General features: G+C 39.1%; 1 protein-coding gene across 8 annotated transcripts in view; it reads left to right on the forward strand.

The window, feature by feature from the left end:
* bcor (BCL6 corepressor) overlaps window positions 1-20,682 on the forward strand; it is a 98,197-nt gene that overhangs the window by 65,183 nt on the left and 12,332 nt on the right. For 7 of the 8 annotated variants that reach the window (XM_012956453.3, XM_012956450.3, XM_012956452.3 and 4 more), the window contains 7 exon segments: window positions 11,023-11,154; window positions 12,042-12,117; window positions 12,393-15,143; window positions 16,201-16,254; window positions 18,224-18,383; window positions 19,220-19,477; window positions 20,224-20,529. In XM_012956453.3, coding sequence (XP_012811907.1) covers window positions 11,069-11,154; window positions 12,042-12,117; window positions 12,393-15,143; window positions 16,201-16,254; window positions 18,224-18,383; window positions 19,220-19,477; window positions 20,224-20,529 — 3,691 coding nt within the window. In that variant the 5' untranslated portion in view covers window positions 11,023-11,068. 8 annotated transcript variants of the gene reach the window in all.

Consider the following 20,682-nt stretch of genomic DNA (forward strand, 5'->3'; position numbering starts at 1 on the left):
CTGTGGTGGAATTCTCCTGTGTTCCACCTCCCTTAGCACTTACATGCGCCTGTGTTAGTACAGACCCATATGGAAAAATGGAAAAAGTTCCTTCCTGCACTTCCTTGAGGTGGAACGCAGAGCAGAGGAGAACAGGAATGCTCCTGAGTAAGAGCTCTTAGGGCTATGGCAAACGATGCTGCTTGTAGACAGCTACAAAAAGTGCTAAAACTCCTGTAGATAATATTATCTGTATTGTCTATTTTGTAGCTATGACAAGTTGTGCCATTGCCCTTGAGAGAAGATTTTCTATTTCATTGTCTGGGTTGGATAGAAATATACTGTACATTTCTCAGTATCATTCTGTTTTACTTAGCTATGGTATCTATAGCTGATCATACATAAAACAAACCTGATCTAGGATAGATATAGGCAACCATTGACACTCCAGGCATATATTCATAAAGAGTTATTTTACTTTTTATTTGTAACCCACAGAAATGTGCTCTGGTTTATCAACAGTGGTTGACAAACCAGAGCAAAATTATGGTTGGTTCTGTTTATTGCTACTCCTCTAGTAACATTTACTCCAGTTTTGTTCCTATTGTGGTGTTGGAAAAGTGTGTCTTTCATCAGCCATCTATTTATCAGACATCCATCCAGGCATCTGCTTAGCTGTTGGAGGAAAATTCAGTTGCTGTTCAGCAATGTATGTTGTTAATTGGGGAGGGGGACACTCTGCATTGTCCACTATTTATTGTCTTAAGCTGGCCATACAAGGTAAGATCTGCTCGCTTGGCAACTTTGCCAAAGGAGCAGATCTTCTCCTGATATCCCCACCTTGGCCTATGGGCTGGGGGCAAACGATCGTTTTAGAATGGCGGGTATAGGCGCTGTCAATTTGGGGACCACATCCAACACTGTATTTCTTATCTGGCCACCCCCTTCCCACGCTTACACATTCATAATACACCCCCCATCCCTCATAAGAAGCAGTGGGGAGAGGTCCCCATTGCAAAAGCAAAATTTTGGTGCGGCGGGGCGGCATGCCGCCCCTAAATTTTTCCAAACCTAGGCCTCGCCACAAATACGGGCCTGACCACATCAACGAGCAAATGCAGTCCCCGATCGGATGTAAAGATCAAACCTGCCCGATTTCGGGCCAGAAGTCGGTCGGGGAGGCAGATAAGCTGCCAAATTGGTCTATCCGATAAGGCAGCTAGAATCGGCCTGTGTATGGCCACCTGAAGACCAAAGTTCTTGAATCTGGTTCTAATGATTTTAACACTTAGTGTGATATAGCCCTAAAAAGTGGGAGGCTTCTCCGCTGTATCTCAGGGTATATTTAGTGGACCAACATAATGGTGTTTTATAAAGTAAATTTTGAGCTTTCTGAGCTCAATTGCTTTCCTCTTCAAAAGGGAAACATCCAGATTGAAACATCAACAAGCAGTTTCGATACCCCTTGGTGAAAGCAGACAACCTGCTTAGGGAGAAGTTGGAGATAAAGCAGAGGGCTGTCTCATGAGCGATACGAGCCCTGCAGGGACAGCTGGAAGCGTTATGCGTGATTAATACGAATAATAAAAGGCTTGCGCTCACAGCCGCTGCTTCAGGAACTAAAAGGCTATATTTAATATGTGTGGGACTAATGATGAGCAGGCTCTCCGACTGTGTTGGAGGTTGGCACGTTGCATGCAGATTTTTTGGAACGGCCTGCTTTCGTGTAACGTTTTCCAAACAAGAAAGTGGGGGGGGGGGGGGGGTTGGGAGCATTGAAGCACTTGCTTCCACAACAGCAACAAGTGGGAATGTTCATTCTATGTATAACATATATATATATATATATATAACGTATATGTGTCCCGTAACTAGTGCGATTTCTATTCAGTGAAATGGAAAATGGGTCAGCAGTTTAATTTGGCATAGTTTATATTGCTCTTGGAACATTCTTAAGCCTAGACCATGCTACCAAACTAAAGCATTTAAAGAATTCACAATCTTCTGTGGCAGTATAATTTAGGGATGCACCAAATTCAGGATTCGGACAAGATTGGGACTTTTTTTTTTTAACAGGATTCGAATCTGCCTGAATCAAATCCTTAAAATCACACACTTTTCCTTAACCTTTCAGTGACCTAATTTGCATATGCAGATGGTATGCAAATTAGAGTTTGAATTCAGTTTGGTATTCGGCCAAATGTTTTACGAAGCATATAGGATTCAGTGCATCCCTAGTATTATTTAAATGTCAGTGCAGTTATCTACCTGCACATTATCACTGATGTTGTGGCTCATTTTCAGTAACAATCATTTGTGTAACACTGGTTAAAGTTACTGCCTGGTTAGCAGTACTAAAAACATAGTAGGTTTTTACCTGTGGTGGTAAACACAGTACTTTTGCAAAGTTTATATAATAAATTTTGTGTTTTGTGGTAATTGTGTAGCAATTCTTATGGGATGTATTGCTAAGTAGCAACACATGGAGACAAAGTTTGCCAGCACAAGTCACAGCATGGTTTGGCTCCTGTTACAGCAGAAAAGTAGCCATTGTCTTTTGAAGTTGCTTCTGTGCAACAGCTTCCTCTACACAGTGTCTTCTAATGTGAGATAACATAAGCTTGAAAGGTTAGCTTAGCATTTAACTATGTTACAGCTGATAATGTTCACCAGAAATACTCTTGCTATATACAGATTAAATCCTTTGTACTCCATTGTAACCATTTATTGTGTATTTCTATAGGCCACAATACTTACTGATTATGAAGTTCTCTTTAAAAGTGTTTGAACAACTTTTAGATGTTTGGGTTATTCTTGCTCATGTGGAGGTGGGTCTACGTGACCTGAATGACTGTTCTACGCACCCTCATGAGATTGAAAAGCCCATTCCTTTTATTAGGCTTGGGTAAACTACTTGGGGAACAGATGCTGCTCTCAGTTTTACTCTGCTCTGAATAATGTCCAGCTTTTTAGTAGCACACTTACAACATTGTGAAACTTTAGCTTTTAAATAGGGAAAAGTACAGTCAAACACTAATTTGTAATAAAGTAGATGTTTAAGGTGACACAGTTGCACTGCCAAGGATGTTAAGGTATGTTCTATAGTGGGGATACCCAACCTTTTTTTTTTTTTTTTACCTATGAGCCAATTTAAATGAGCTGAGAAGCAACACAAACCTGAAAATGCTTCATGGGGGTTGCCTTCAAAGTGCCAGGCTGTGATTAGCTATTTGGTAGCAGCCCCTGTGAAGCCTACAGGAGGCTCTGTTTTGCAGTACACCTGGCCACTGGAAACAACATCAATGGGGGCTGGTAGGCAACGAGTTGCTCATAAGCCAGTGGTTAGGGATCACGGTCCTGTAGAAATTGGTGTCCCAACAACAAATATTACATAACACACATCTAGTAGAGGGGTTTACTCCTCATTGCATTATTTTTTGTTTAATCTCTATCATAGCATGTAAAATACTAGCCTGTTAAGTTCTCCAAACGTGTCTCATCACAGCAGAGGGAATGCAGAAGCTCTGCGCATCTCTATTTGTGTGCACCTATTGGCCTCCCCTGCTAAGCATTGGAGATCCTGTCTGAATAAATGGCTGGGGCTCCTTTATTATATTTTCATCTTCATTTACTGACAAAAGTAAAATGTATAAACAAGTAATAATGGAATCTGAACCACAGTTACTCATAGGATCTTTTAACAAAGTTGACTGTGGCACGATATGATGAAGCTAAGGTAAAAGAAACTTGATTAGGTTTCCTAGATACAGGAAGTCATATTTTAATTGATACAATGATCTCCAGTCCCTCATGATCAGTTTAACAAGTCAGCACCTTTTTCTGGCTACCTGTGGGAAAACCTTTTCTATTTTCTAAGACAAATCTTGTTTGCTCAAATGGATAAAATCACCTCTTCTTTTTTTTTTTTTTTTTAATCATGGGAGATTGTTTGGTGCTGCACAATGTGATCCTTTCAGACCAAAGCCTGTGCAGTTAAAAGACACAAAGGGGCCCTGAGTGGTAGACTTTACAGTCTAGCAAGCTTAATCGGCTAAGGTGTGGCAGAGATCTGTTTCAGGGGCTAATATGGATCAGTGCCTGTTTGTTTCTAGTGACAGAAGAACTTTGTCCAGGTTTTGTAACACTGCTGTATCACTGCTTCACCCACTCATTTAAACCTTCAGCAGGTAGATACAGGAAGAGCTGAAATTAACACAAGGTATTATGGCGTTAGTAATATATATATATATATATATATATATATATATTACTATGTGTGTAAAAAAACAAAAGTTTTATTGAAAGAAATCCAACATTTTGTGCACAAACAATGCTCTTCTTAAGGGTTTGTCCCCGAAGAAGAGCACTGTTTGTGCTCGTAACGTTGGATTTCTTTCAATAAAACTTGTTTTTTACACAAAGTCCCAGCGAGTGCGGTACTCTTTCTATACACGTTTTTTTTACCTGCACCCAAGCAGCTATTATATGGGTTGTGCTCCTCTCTGCTCCTGCTTCCTCTTATCAATCTCTTTCAATAAATACACCCTTTTTGTATTTGCCACACATTCAGCACACATCCAAATACACTGCACTGCATCTCAGGTGTAGGTACAACTGCCCGTGTGAACTTAAGCAAGTCTTAACACTATTGCATGGAATCCTGCTTTTGGTTTCTACTTTAGCTTCTTTACAACATGTAAGTCAATGGCTTTATCTTTCTGAGCTCCAGGTTTAAATACATTGGATCATCTCTGTGGGACACTACCTGGAAAATTCTGTAAACATTGCTGTATAAAATTTAGTACTTTATGTACAAATCTAAAAATATTAAGACAGGAACATTTGTTTTGCTAGCTTCAAATGGCCTCCATTCCATGGGTACATCAGGGATTCATTAACTATGAGTTTCTATGCTGTGGTTCTTAATGATTCTCTTTAATAAGATGGCATTTCTTTGTCCAATAGCAAACATAATTTAAACATGTGCAATTCCAAACCAACCTTTGGGTTGCCACAAGGAAATATAAATATATATATATATATATATATATATATAAATAAGGGATCTTACTCTAATTTAGCTTGCCATACCTTGTCTCCTAAAAAAACGTTAACCGTTAAATGATTTGCCTAAAATGGACTGAGAGATGGCATATATGTAAGTTAGAGCTTCCTGGATAACAGGTTTCTAGATAAGGAATACCATACCTTCAGCAAATAATTGACTCCTGTGCTCCAATCAACTTGGATGTGGCTGCACCTTGAACCATTGTTTCAGCTGAGGTGCAAAGACATGATGCAGATTAGTCAGCAAAACACGAGAGCTTGCATTTCGGTGCCAAAATCTTGGCCTTGTGCCTGCACCTGGGATGACGCAATGGCTCTGGATGCAGGCACATGGAAAGGCTGTCCTGCACACTATGGATTTTAATTTATTGGTTATAAATGAAAGACGTATATATGCCACATGGCAGTTAGTTCCATTGTTTATTGCTTGATAAAGCCAGCAAGCATTTAACAATGTTTTCATGATATTTTGGCCAACAGAGGTGCTTCATAGCTGCAAATGACATTGAGCTTGTGCATGCATTTTTCTTTTTGTTTTTAATCTAAATGTTTAATCTATATTACCTGACTTTTGTAAGTAAAATAAATAAATAAAAAACACACAATATCCTAATCTATCTCACTGATCAGAGTTACTTTGTAGCCTTAGGCTAGGTACACAGGAACAGCTGCTATAAAACAGTATAAAAGAGCACAGCTTTTTACATGAACACCACATTTCACAAATCTGTCTTAAATCACAGTGTCTGTTATTTCAATGTAATGCGTGGCTAGAAAAATCAGACGCAATTGTAAGCCTGAAATACTCCTCCTCCTCTTACTTATTAACCCAGCATTTAACAGCAGGATGCAAGTAGAGTCGCAGTCACAAGAAAACGAGTCCTCCCCCTAGAGCAATTAAAAAATCCAGCCCTGGAATAAATCATGCACCCGCGATAATCCTGTTAATAAAACGCAGCTTGTTCCCTGACACTTTCCTCCTGCGACGCACTATGTGTGTAACCCCTGAGCTGCCAGTTTTAGCCAGGCAAATCCTCCAAATGGAATTAGCCTCTGCCTCATGCGATATTCATTTTGTCCCTACTGCTAAATGCGGTGAGGTAAAGAAAATAAGCTTATTAGTGGCACATGTTGTTATATACATGTGATTATATATACATAAATATAATATATACATATATATACTGTTATATACCGTATTTTCTCAAAGCCTCCCTATTTTTTTTTAAAGTTAGTCAGTCTTTCTTATGGCGGCAACCCAATCTCTGGTGCTCAGTGAAAAGTCAAAACTGTAGTTTTGGAAACAATGTCCCATTCCCAGGATAATTACAAGGGCAATATACCCCCTTGTTCAACATAAGCTCATAGTACAATGTGACAAACAAAGACAAGAGGTTTGGGGGCATTATGAGACAGTTTACAGGCTAGAATACAGCTTTTTAACTCTGTACCGAATGAGCCCTTGCATGAGCCCTTGTGTAATCTTTGCATTACTACCAGTTAATTTAACAGTATTCTATTAAATAAGGTCTAAACATGTTACAGTAAGTAATGATCTGATCAAATGAAACAAAGTAATGGGTGTAGTACCATGGGTATTGGTTCACACAGAAACTACATGATTGCCGTAGGACTTATTTGTTTATCAAATGGGCTGACTTAGCCATAAGCTCTGCTGGACTTTTGATGTGAGCAAGTCAACTTAAGTTGTGGCCTATTTAATGCTTGCCCTCCTCCAAAAGGCCAACAAAGCTTATGGCTAATTCAGACCCTCTTGTAAGCAAAGATAAGCAGTTAATGTATTTCTGTTCAATATTATTCCAACTAAATTTGTTGGTTAGAAGCCTAAGACATCTGGTTGGCCTGTTATGTGGGCCCTGTAAGACATGTGGGGTGAAGAGACCAAATCACAAAGGAAATAAGAAGCCTCTCTTGCAGCTGAGCTTTCCACAGCCAGTCACCTTTCACCTGCCTTGTACTGCTGCCTGCTAATGCTTAGGCCCTCATAGCTAATGATTTATTTCCACCCACTCTCCAGTCTTTGAGTGAGACAGCAGGCTTTGCACTGCAAGGAGCTCTGTGTGACTGAGCTAGGGAATGAGGGAATATCTGAAAAAGAGGAATGCACTAAACATGCAACAAAAAAGGCCTGGAAGGAAATTCTGTCTTCCAAAACAATTGTGTTTAAAAAAAAAACTGGTTCTTATTCTTCTGTTCTGTCAGCTGTGAAGGCATCCTTTGTTTCATATTCAGCAAGTGTGTACTAACACAAGTCTTGTAGATTGTAAGCTCTTTTGGGCAGGGCTCTCTTGTATCAGTTATTGATTGCTTTATATGTTACTCTGTATGTCCAATATACGGAACCCACTTATTGTACAGCAATAATAAATAATAAGGTGTGTGTGTGTGTGTGTATGTGTATATATATATATATATATATATATATATATATATATATATATATATATATATATAATATAATGTGTGTGTGTGTGTATATATATATATATATATGTATATATAAATGTGGTTGGTTTTTTTTTTGCCTTGCAGTAGACTGTTGTGTTCTGTCTATATATTGAGCAGCATGTTTGTTTCTATCAGATAATAGTGCTTGAAATGGGTTCCAGCTGGTTTGTGTAGAATGTATTTCTCTGAAATTTCTTTGATGCACAACCAGTGTAATCTTATCTCACACAAGGCACATGAACATGTAAGCAATCTTCTTCCCCTGCTACTTACTTATACTACTCCCTCCTTGCTTACTTTGCCAAACCCATAGCTAGGCCTGGTGGTGAATGATTGGCTTACAAAGGAAATCTAGTTGCTAATACTGACTCTAGTATGGAAATTCATTTAAGTTTCTGTGTGTCTCCATAGAGATGAATGGTGATGCCGGTGGGGCCACTATTTATTTATCTTTAGTGTAAGGTCTCTTATACACATGTCATTTTTAATGCAGTGGATATTGTGTACTCTACCACACCGCACCACAATAATTAATACACACAAAAATCCAGTTTACAACAAACACAGATGTGTCTTCCATTCATGCTACCGACTGCCTGGGCACCACTTTTAGCGGAAAGGTCAGTTTCTAAAGACCACCCAGCTAATCTGTCAGATGATATCTCCTGTTTGAAATTGGTATGTGTCCATGTCCCATATAGTTCATAGGGACGCGTGGTGCAGCAACAATGTTTAAATGCTGTTTGGCCTTTAGCCACTAGCTGTCCAACTATGTAATATGCACTACATTTTAATATATATATATATATATATAACAGTCCACACGACAGCACCACACTCCAAAATCTGCTGTTCTGCAGCTGCCCCTGTGCACGGGATATCATATAAATATCAAAATAAAACAGCCAGCACCAAGGGTCTTTGTATTTCAAAAAATCTCTTGTGTATTATAATTGCATGTACAACCGACGTTTCGGTCCCTTTTGGCACCTTGAAAAAGGTCCCAAAAGGGACCGAAACGTCGGTTGTACATGCAATTATAATACACAAGAGATTTTTTGAAATACAAAGACCCTTGGTGCTGGCTGTTTTATTTTGATATATATATATAGAGATATAGATATAGATATATTCATTATTAGAAAGTATTTGTAGTTTATTTGAGGTGCCCATGGACGCCCAGGCTGAACCAAATAGAGATCTATTTTTTGTGTGTGTGTGTGTGTGTAATCCCTGTGATAGTTTACAGGTGTCCCTTGTGTGACCCAACTTGCAAGGCTCCTCAAACAAACGATTGCAGTCATACCCCCTGGTTTCCCCACAGCTAGTGCGTACGTGTAGAGTTGCGCACATGTTTATCGCACGCTAGAGGAGAGGCACACACAGCAAACAAAGCCGAGTATACTAGCGAGAGAATATCATTGTAGCACCGCTACATAGTTCAGCTGCCTTTTGTTTTTGCGAAGCAGAAGCGCCGATTAAACATGCGTGCCCGAGTGCTTTCTCACGAAGTACGTAGGCGGCGAGCCTGGGCTGATTGGGAAGAATTGCTTGTGGGATTAAGCGGACGGGGCTTGCCCCCTCCCCCACCAGGTTTCCATAATACACACTCGTTCCAGTTCGTGTTCTGTAAGGGGAAATCGCGCACCAACGTTTGGCCGCAATATCCATCTCAGCCTGCCCTTGTGTAGCATAGGAGGCGCCCGGCCGGCACTAGCAGCGCCATGCATTCCCGCCATCATGCCCTCCCTGCCAGCAAGTCATTCATCCTTGCACTGATCGCTCAGCGATCTGAAACCTTATTCATAGGTCCCCGCAGCCTGTTCCATCCATTTCCCTGTGCTCTGCTCGTTTTGTTGCAGCAGCTGCCAGCATGGCACCTTCCTGTTGCTACTTATTGTCAGTTATCGCTCGGCAAGCGCCTTGAAGCGATTTCACCGTCCAGTATCGGACGCACGTTGTTTTGCCTTTAGCGTTAGTATGCACTCCATTATAGAGTTAAATGCTTCGTGTAGAGTGAGCTGGAACGTTGTCAGGCAAAATGTACCTCAGTGAAACGTATCAGTCTTTCCTTAGTGGGAGGGAAGGAATATGCAATTTCTCTGTGTATTCATAACTATATTGCAGGGGGCTGGAAGTGGGCAGTACAAAACTGCAAGTTGTTGGAGCTTTAGTATTTTATATAAGGTGTATTGGAACTTAGTATATATATTATATAATTTAGTGAATTATCATTCAGGCAAAAATAACTCTCTAACATATAAACATTATTCCATATTAGAAGGGATTTTACCGACACCACTGTCTGGATACTAAGGGAAAAGTCTCGGCTTTTTTTTCCTGTGGGTGGCTGAAAGGAAGTGAATGGAGGAAGTTTAGTTAGGTTTTATTGGTTTGGCAAAGAGAAGCACATATTAGTATTTTATGCCCCTTATAAGTGCTGCTGGCCTGTCTTGCAATATGAGCAAAGGAATATCCGGGATTCTGTCTCAGTAGCATCAATTACAGCTTTTATTATAAAGAGAAGTTGGAAGACAGAGGGCAGGATGAGGCAACAACCTGAGCAGCTTGTTTTCTTATTTTGTCTGTTTGCTTTTTTTTTTTTGCATGTGTATTCATAAATAAGTTTCAACCTCTGTTTTCTCTTGACACTTCTTTGTTGCTTTCATGTGTGTGTATGTATGTAATATATAACCAAACAAGGCACCACTCACAGCAGGACTGAACACTGAGAAAAAAAAGTTTATTTAGTCAAAAAATCCACTGCATGCTTTCTAATTCACATTAAGTTCCTTCCACTGAAGGGTCACAGATTTAAGAATAAATGAATGGGCATTAAGATAGATAATATAATAGGGCTTACTGTAAGTAATGCTGTGGTGGTGGGTGAGTTGTTTGCTTCTGGCAAGTTCCTCAAGCTCTATGCCATGTGTTTCTTTCCCTTGGGTGGTAAACCGTGAGCAAAGTGGGAAAGCTAACCCATAAGTGTATGTTTTGACCTTTAAATAACCTCAGATTTTCCTTCTACTATACTCTGTTTCTGTTTAACAAAAGCTAATCACCAAACTGCATAATTTATTTCTAATTGTTTAAAGGACAAATAAAGAAGTTTCTTTAGGGCAATGACACGCAGGAAGTTTTGTTGCCTGGGGTAAATCTGTGCTACTACGGGAGGCAAAATGCCCTTGGTTTCCTTCCCACTTGCATTAATGTCAGATGTTGCGAAAATCTACACTCCGCAAAATAGCCTGAAATTTCCTCGCAAGGAAACTTTGGGCTACTTAGGAAAGCTGAATGGGACGCCTATATTTTCCCTATTAGTGACACACATTACTGCTGGTGGCAGGGAAACTAGGGGCATATTGTTGCAGTAGCTCAGTTTTACTAGTGGCAAGTCCTGGGTGAAATTGCCCTTAAACTGCTAGTATTGTCAATAGTTTATTGTCAATAGTTTATCTTCCATTTTCTCACCTTGCTTCTCTCCCCCCATCTAATCTTTCTGCGCAGGGGACAGATTTATAAGAAGGGGGAGGCAGCCGCGTAAGGAGAGAAAATGCTTTCTGCAAGCCCCCTCTATGGGAACGTGCACAGCTGGATGAGCAATGAGAGGGTCCGCATGTGTGGTATCAGTGAAGACAGGTAATAGTCCTTATTCATATAAATGATAGCATCTGGTGAGCCTTCTTTATTAATCAGCATCTCTGATCCCCTTACATAGAATATTGCCCTTTGAAAAATACAAAATTAAACATTTCTTGTTCAGACACATAATGGTTCTCCAGGTAAAATCTGCCTACGTATTTTAATCACTCCTTTAAGTATTTATTTTAATTAGCAAATTGTTTTGTCATAAAATAATTTACCGCACAGAGAGAAATTCCTGTGTGCTCTATACAAACTTAAAATTGGCATTCCTGTAGAATTGTGAACAGCGCATTTCCCAGTTGTGATATTGTTAATTGTGAAAAAAAGTTTTATAGCCACATTTTCCAGTTAGGGGAGGAACATATTTCATTATGTCTCTCTGCCTGTCTTTATCCTTGCAATCATAGGATGCTTTCTGTATGTACAACAGAAAATTAGGGATTCTTACTGCCACTGTACTGAACTGTTTTACACAACAGCAGCTTACATAGATAAAAAGTTATGTGGGCTGCTTTTTGTTAATGCTCCCGTTTTGCACACAAATCATCAGGCTGCAGATTTATGATATAACACAACAAAGGAATTTGAGACCACCGACTCCTTTTCAGTTGAAACAACTACTCTCAGGTTTATTTAAGAGAGCAAATTGTTAAATGAGAAAGCCTGAGCCCTCCAAGCTACTGCTTTAGGACCCGCCAGAGGATTGAGAACCACAGTCCCAGAACAGATATGATGGTTTATTTTTGAGGGCAGGTCAGGGCCAGGGTAGTTATCTTTAGGAGACTTTTACACACCCTTCATGATTATTTAAGTGAAACAGGCAAACAGAAATCTACTTTAAATGTACAAAATGATAGGAATTTTTTTAATTTTCTTTACAGAAAAGTCCTTATTAACGATGGGGACATTCAGAAAGCAAGACTTGAACTGAGGGAAGATCATCTTGGTCACACCTTGGTAAGTGTGTTGTTCCAAAAGTCTTGGACTTATTATTTTATATGTCATGTTTTTTTCACTTGTAAACTTTCTATCTTTCAATCTTCTATTTCACCATGGATCAAAAAGGCGTTATATGCCGAAATGGAAATATTTTAAGAAACTGTGTGTGTAGTGCCATGCAACTTTGAAAGAGTTTTGTAGAATTAAGAAGTAAAACTAAACCACATTACTGAAATTTTAATTTAACAAAGCAATCTTTCCACACTTTTTTTTTTTTTTTTCCCTTCTGAAAGGTGGATGCAGCTGCTGTACATCGTATTGACAGCCTAACAGCTCTTACCATGGATCGCACTGGACTTATGCAGGAAGGGATGAGAGTTCCGAGTGGTATGGTGTATCCTAGTTTGTGTGGTCTTGGCTCAGAGAAGGTCCGTGAACCTTCCGGCACCATTCCTGGACTTGGATATGTGTCTGACAGAAATCCCGATCTGCAGTACAAACCTACTGCTGCTGAAACTATGGATAATTCTCACATGTCTATGAAACAGTCAAATGGATTTAATCCTTTGTTCAAAACACCACCTGGACTACAAAAGGCACCTGTTCCTACCAGCGAATCACTTGTAATGGACAGATCAGCAAGTGACAAGCAAAATCCTTTAAGTGTTAATGGTGCTAATTACTTGAGGATTCCGTGGATGAATCCATACATGGAGAGCACATCACCAGCTATGTATCCCTTTATTGATTCACCAAATAAGTATTCATTAAATATGTATAAAGCATTTCTACCTCAGCAGTCTGCTTACAGCATACCACAGCATTTGGCCTACTCACCAGTCTGTCCCAATGGTGAACGATTTGTCTACATACCACCTTCACACTATGTAGGGCCTCATATTGCATCAGGTCTAGCACCATCCATAAAAATACCTCCACCATCAGCTACACCTGCAATTCCTACTTCAGTACACTGTTTAGAAAAGAATTTACCTTGGAAAATGGGAGTAAGCCCTGGATCTGCAGTTGACTCGCATGCATATTCGCATCTCCCAAACAGCAAACAACCAAGGGTCACATGTGTTAAATCTACAACTGGGAATATCTCACCAGAGCCTGCTCTGCTTCTAAATCCTTCTCAGAGGCCATCTTCTAGACTTCACTGCCCAGTCCAGCAAGTTGGAGATAGCTTTTCAGAGTTTCAGACTCCATTTGCCAAAATTCCAACACCGCCTACTTCCATTGTCCACTCAAAGCCACTCTGTAATGTTAGCAATGATTTCACCCCTTTAAGGATCCCTAACATAAAAGTTCATAAAAATCATGAGCCTGAAATCGCACAGGTGCAAGCACCACTGAAAAAGAATAGGGATAGAAAAGAAAGCAAATCTCCAGTCTTGGTGCAGAAACAAATGCCTCATAAAGATGGAGGAGAAAAACCACTAGATTTGTCTTCCAAGTTTGGTGATGCTGATATTTCAAAAGTGGAATGTACAGAGAATGCACCATCTATTTTACATCTTGCTAGCCATGTGAATACTATGGGTCTGTCCAGCAGGGATGCTCATAAAGAAGCCATTTCCCCTCCTACAAATAGCAGTGGTATAGTTAGACCTGAAATTATCAGTACCGCTGCATCTTCATGGGTGGTTCCTGGTATTACTCATACTGAAGAGACTAATGGCATCATTATGTCACTTAAAAACAAAACTCTGGAGAGAGTGATGCCTCAGCAAAGAAGCTCTTCATGTCCTCGAATGGGAAGCTCTGAAAGTGTAGTATGTAGTAATCCAGGAATTGTCCCTGCAATGGGTCGGCCAGCTTCTGCTTCCCCTGCCCCAAACGCTAATGCAGAAGTCAGAAATCCAGAAGACTGTAATAAATCTGTTATTCAGCAGGTGCCTACATCTGTTAGCACCTCTGTTAAAAATAGTAGGGCAGTGAAATCATCTGTTCCAGAGTCCACCATGAAAGTAAATGAGAATAGTATGCCCCCTGCTGCACCTATGTTTGTCCATCAGAGTGAGCCTTTTTGTTCTCCTCCCTTGGCATACCCAAGCAGTTTTATCCCCTATCAAGTTTCGGAGACCCTTGCCTTGTCACATCTACACTTGCATAACAAAGCTCCTGTATATCCCCACCCTGTTTTGCTTTCCAATGGTAGTCTTTTTCCTGGGCCTATGGCACCAAAACCAGGAATCCCTTACAGTATGCCTACTAACAGAGATTACATGACTTATCAAGACACCTTAGGCATGGTCCATCCGATTTTATTACCACCAACGACTATAGAAATGAGCAAGGACGGACAAGAAAGAAGATCTAGATCTCATGAGAGACCTAGGTATGACGATTCTCCACCCAGGAGTAGGCTGTTAGATATTTCTGACTCAAGCTCAAAATTAAGTTTTGAAATACCTGCTGACAAAGCCCTGAAGGTCCATCATGGTTCCAGACATGTTTCAAAACCAGAGAAGTTGAGCACAAATGCAGAAAGAGATGCAAAATGCAACACTAACTTGGCAGTGAAATTAAAAACAAATGATGTGACTGTGGAGAAACCAGAACAGGGATTGCAGAACAGAGATCTTATAACTAGAGAAGAGATTCAGAGAACAAATGAATTTCACAGATCTTTTCAAGTTTCCAGACCTACACTAGAGTCACCTGTTTTTCACTACAGGCAGGAGAGCCCTTTAGGCAACCAAAACGCAGACTGCAGTGCAGCTGAGGCTTGTGCTAGGTTTTTGGCACCACCCGAGAGCAATGACGTTCCTGTTGGACATTTTAGCAGAGGACAGGAGAAATCGCAGCCTTTTCTTGGGTCAAATGGACATTCTGATATTGAAATGATTGATTCCCTTGGCAGAGATGCTGCTGATGAATTTGAAACAATTAATGGAAAACTTGTCAAAACAAAATCCTCAAAACTGACAAAAAGGATAGCAAACTCTGCAGGTTATGTGGGGGATCGGTTTAAATGTGTGACAACAGAGTTGTATGCGGACTCAAGTCAACTCAGCCGAGAGCAGAGGGCTTTGCAAGTGAGTTCTATACATGTATTTATGTTTTTATTGCATGCAATATTTATTTAAAGAGTAATTTTAAAGCAAAATGATTTGTTTTATGAGCCCTCAGTTCATATGTAGCACAAGTGCAAAAAATAGAACCCTTATTCTTATGCACTGAAAACCAGTTAGAGGCTTTCCTGTTATCATTCCTGAAAGCTTGTTAATTTAGGCATGTGCCTGACTGACAAACTATATTCTAACTTATATTAACAAACTGGTCTATTGAGAAGCATACTAATTGCAATAAATTGTCTCGAACTAGAGCAGATGTATGAAACGTTGGTTTTCTGGTCAGCAAACAGTGTAAGCTTTAGTCCAGGTCTGGTAGTCTTTTGTGAACCACAACTCTTCAGCATCAGGCCTCCATTTTCAAAAGCTATAGATTATAGTCTGTCCTGGTTTGCTTTTCAAAAAAGCATGTCCAAACTACGGACATCATCATTTACTGATCTACAGCCCCAGCTTTCAGTTTAGAAATGCAGAGTATAGTAGTGCAACAGCAAATGGTTTTGAGGATGGACAGCTGTTCTAAATGGCTGTACTTACATATAATGATATCTGAAACAAGTGTTCTTTGTTGGATCACTATAGTAAAATTGTATTCCCGTAGTCTTGACACCTCATTCTGTATACCTTACGATCTCAAAATAGGGCTTAAGAGAGAACCTATTTAGCTTAGCTAGTGTCCTCCACTTTCTGAATTATATTTTGCAAGTTTGCTAGCGTATAATATCATTCAGTGTAAAGATCGAAATAGCCCAGCATGAAGTTATTTTCCAAAATATGTTTGTTTTTCACATATGCATCCAGCATATTAATGTTAATATTCACTCTTGCTAGACTTACTTCTATCTGTAACTCTTAGATTTGATCTGGCCAATATATTAAAGGATTAAGTCAAGTTTCACAGGAAGACATTATACAAATCAGTGTTATATTGTTTACATTAAAATGTATTTTCCTGATTTTTTTTTTTTAAAAATGGATGATTGTCCAGATAATCAATCAAGTGCCAATTTTAATTACTTAGATTGAAGGCTTAGAAGAGGACAGTATTTTAAGTCCACCTGCTGCTTACTGTGAGGTTAGTTCTCAAATTTTCATTACTAGATTTTACGCATTTTTGAGTTTTATTTTTATTTAGTCCATGGTGGGCCTTAAGTATTTTGTCTTGATTTTTTTGTTGTTGTTTTTAAGTCTTCTGCTATGTTTTTTTGTCTACTTTGCATGTATTAATGCATATTGTTACTTTGCATTTCATTTTCACATTCCTTACCTCCCTGGATTTGTTATAGTAAATATGGAATCTACTTTCTTGGGGTTTTGAGCAGATTTTCTTTGCTAATTGCTCTAGTTTAAGCAGATCACCATCTGCACAATAGTGTAAGGTATTAACTATGCATTGAAAATTAACCTCTCTGCTACCAGAGACACGTACTTTATTCCTAGGCACTTTATAAATAGGCATCATTTACATTTCCCCCAAAGATTCTGGGGGATATGAGGATACAACTTATTGTGCATGTGGGTCAAACATTGTACATTTAGGGTTTAACCCAATGTTATTTATAAAGGAATGTTAACTCTATATAGTTCAAGTGGGATTGTGGCATACTGCTTTTTTATCTTCTGATATGTTTGGGACCTTGAGTTTTTTTGAATAATGGGTCTCTTCATAATGTGGACAAACATGTCTCTTAAGACTTCTTGAACATTTAAATATTAAAAAATAGGGATTATTTTACAAACAACAGATTTATACTTATGATGAAAAAGCAGTCAATAATAAAGAATTGTTTGCTTATTACGATAGTATGGGAAATGCCTGGGACTCCCATACATCCCTGTTTTTCCAGAATCTAAATCTTTTTAAAGTGATACTGACACGAAAAAACAACTTTTTAAAATATGAATCTACATAAAAAGTTGCCTATAGGTTGTGTTGATCATTTTTTACTGATATGGCTGCTTTTGTAAGTAATTGTTACTTGAAATCCCAAAACCTGATTGTGTTGCCAGCCTGACTGTCCCTTCTCAGCCTGTCAGTTATAGCTCCTAATGCTAACGACCCCCTGCTGGACAAATATGGCAGCCCCCTAATAGAGGAACATGGGGGATCAGATAGGGAATGTAAAAGCTTGGACAAATACTTTTATAGCAACATTATAAATAGCATGCAAAGACAATGTTATGACAGATGTAAAATTGGTTTCATTTCTGGTGTCAGTATCTCTTTAATGCTGCATCCCGGTGTTCTGTCTGAACGCCAAATATCCAGTTTTGCCTTAAACATTCCTTTCAATCAGGAACATGTAAAAACGACAAAGGGTTAGTTTTTAGAAAAAATCCTTATTTGCTGTTGATCTTGATGACACTGAAATGTGCATGGCCTAACTTGGTGTGGATGGCCTAACAGTGCAAAGAGTAAAGTTCAACAATACCATGCTAAGTTTTTAGCCATTTGTTAAGAAAGTCATTAATTACATTTTTAAATGACGTTTTGGAGTTTCAGCCTATTAATGTTTTTGTGTAGTGGTATTGCTGTAGCAGCAAGGAATTGAGGCTATATTCAGTTCACATTCCTTTCCGGAAACATTTTGATAAATGCCAGTTGTGTGAAGGCCAAAACTCCCTTTTGGTTTGTAGTTCAGCAAGAGCCAGAGGGTCACATAAAGGACATCCTTTATTTATATAGACTATTTTTTTTTTTTTTTTTTTTAATCGTTTATGGCCAAGCATTGCTTGGAGCCTTCTCCACTAATACTGACCCAGGCATGCTTTAGAACTATTCTTTTTGTTCATAGGAAGCATATTTTATGTATTGGTAGAAGTGACAACACAATATTTTTATATTTAATAAAGAGAAAGTGTTTTTCCCATGTTGCATATAGAAGGAATGCACAACTTGTGGTTCCCCATGATGTCTACTCCCGTCATCCCTTCAACAACATCAAGAGGGTCACAGGTTGCTAGCAGTTGCCATAAAGTACTGCATTGTGCTACATAAAATGTAAGAAATAGACCATTTGTGCTGATTGTCCCTTTCATTCTAGCGTGCAATGATGCGTTTCTCAGAGCTGGAGATGAAAGCGCAGGAAGAGCACATGCCATCCAAAGACTCCGAGTCCTGCAAAAATGTTACAGAGTGGGAGGAGCTGAAACCTGCTGTAGCAAAACCTGTGGTGGAACATTCTGGCAATATCCAAATGGAAGGTAAGTTTTGGAAAGGTCATATGATAAACTGAGTTTTCAAAAGCTGGATCAAACCATAGCAGCTTGAGCAGCATTTTTACAATATTGCTATATATGACTATGATAGTTGAAAAATATATATATATTCTCTCTATTTTTTTTGCCCAGGAGACCTTGTAATTACTTTCTTGGCACAAGCAAAAGAGATTATTCGATGCATGGGCCATGGTGGGTAATTGCTCTGAGATCAAATGATCTAAGCAAGTGGCCATGAGCATCCTATCTGTGGTAGTCAGAAACACACTGAAACAAAATACGAAGTATCAGGGCAAACCGGTTTCAATAAATGACAAAGTTGCTCACTTGTATATGTCAGGATGCCTCCTCTAACATTTTTACTTGTAAGAGATTTCTGTTTATTCCAGCACTGATTTCCAACATCCTCATTCTAAGCAGTTATTACACTGTGGTTAAGAGAGGGTTGCTGCTTTCAACCCTTGTTGTAGTAAACATTTGAGTTGGTATACTCAAAATAAACAAATAACCCCTCCATACTACCACCATTTTAAGATCTACATTATATTGCCATATCTGCTTGCAGGAAGTAAAAGTTTTAAAACATTATAGGTCTAGATAATTAAAAAAGACTGGCATTTATTCATGATACTGTTCCCTTAACTGTACATCTACATATTATGCAGGAACCCTCTAAATTACAGAATAATTCTGTCCTCACAAATCCTCCAACTGCCCTGGTCCAGTTATAATATACAAGAATTTTATAATAAACTGATGACTGAGGATATAGACTGCTTAATGTGCCAGAAGGCTTTTTACTTAATTTTGTTGTTTTCCAGGGCTTGAAAAGAGCACTCTTGTGAATATGGATGAAATTGCAAAGTATCCCGAGAGAGAGTACCTGAAAAGGGACTGCCACTTTGAGAGAATGAATCTGTATGAAGAAGCAGTGCTCCCAACAGATAACTTCAGTCAAAGGCATTGTCTGAGTATAAAGAGAAAGCACCCAGAGGACATTCAGCCAGAGGAATTCCTGCACAGCTTAACCACAGAGGAGGCATTGCGAGAGGAGACACAGGCTAAAAGAAAAAAGATTGGTAAGGAAAAGATTAATGTTTGTATCCTACGTACATTAGGAAATGTTGAGGTGAATACTAATTTGATTTTCTAGAGCAGTGATCCCCAAACATGTTGCTCACCACCCACTTTGATGTTAGCCCCATTGGCCTTGAAATAGGTGCCCATTTTTACATTTCTGGCTAGGAGGCAAGTTTTGGAAGCACAAGCACAGTTTTACTCCAAGCAGAGCCTCCTGCAGGCTAACAGTCTACATGGGGCTACCAAAAAGAAAATCCCAATGCTTATTTGGCATCCCCAAAGAACTCACGATGAAAAACCATTGGGGATTCCTGTTCTAGGGAAAATATTATTTGTTAATGATGTTATCCGCTAAAGGTGCCTAAATCCATGTTTTAACTGTTTATCTGCTGAGATGTATGTAGATTCACAGTTTCTAGTACCTTAGGCATAAACTGACAGGCACTCAGGGTTGTACTTCACTTTTAGTAGGACAATTAGTTAAATATGTTGCTGTAATTTTCCTCCCATGTTCACATTTGCATATACCTGAAAATAGTGTAATGAACACTTGGCACAAGGAAGGAATTTGTAGGAAAATGTTCTTTTTCTTTAGTTGTTCCTTTAAGGGGGTGTCATTGCTGTATCTTGCTACAAAATCCTAAGCAAGTGGATTTCTTTCAAGATTGCATTATGTTACACCTGCTTGTTTTTTGTTTAAAAAAATATCATGCAGACATTCGTTAATTTGTTTCTTTTCTGCTAGATGACTACTGTGGAAATGATCTGGTAGACTGTTCATCAAAGGCTCTTGCAGAGTCCCATTCTAATGAAGTTACCAATCTCAAAGTCTGTATAGAGTTAACTGGACTCCACCCTAAAAAGCAACGACACCTGCAGCATCTCAGGGAACTCGGCCAGCAATGCAGAAGGGACTCAAGTGAAATCAGAGTGGTTTCAGAGACTGAAAATAAACTGAGACCATGGGAGGAAGAGCAGTCAATCAAGAAGAAACCCGAAAGTAAATGCACAAGTGGCCTGGAGAGCATAAAAACTGACATCCCTGAAGAAGGTAGCAAATGCCTGCAGGAAACTCAGGCTGATCTGATATATTTTTATTTATGCTTTGGAAGTGAGATAATTGCTGTTTAATTATTAATGTGATGGGAATAGCAGACTTAGGAAGGATTATTCAGTGAGAATACATATTCATGTATGTTTTCCA

This window comes from Xenopus tropicalis, chromosome 2 (assembly GCF_000004195.4).
Source record: "Xenopus tropicalis strain Nigerian chromosome 2, UCB_Xtro_10.0, whole genome shotgun sequence".
Lineage (NCBI taxonomy): Eukaryota > Metazoa > Chordata > Amphibia > Anura > Pipidae > Xenopus > Xenopus tropicalis.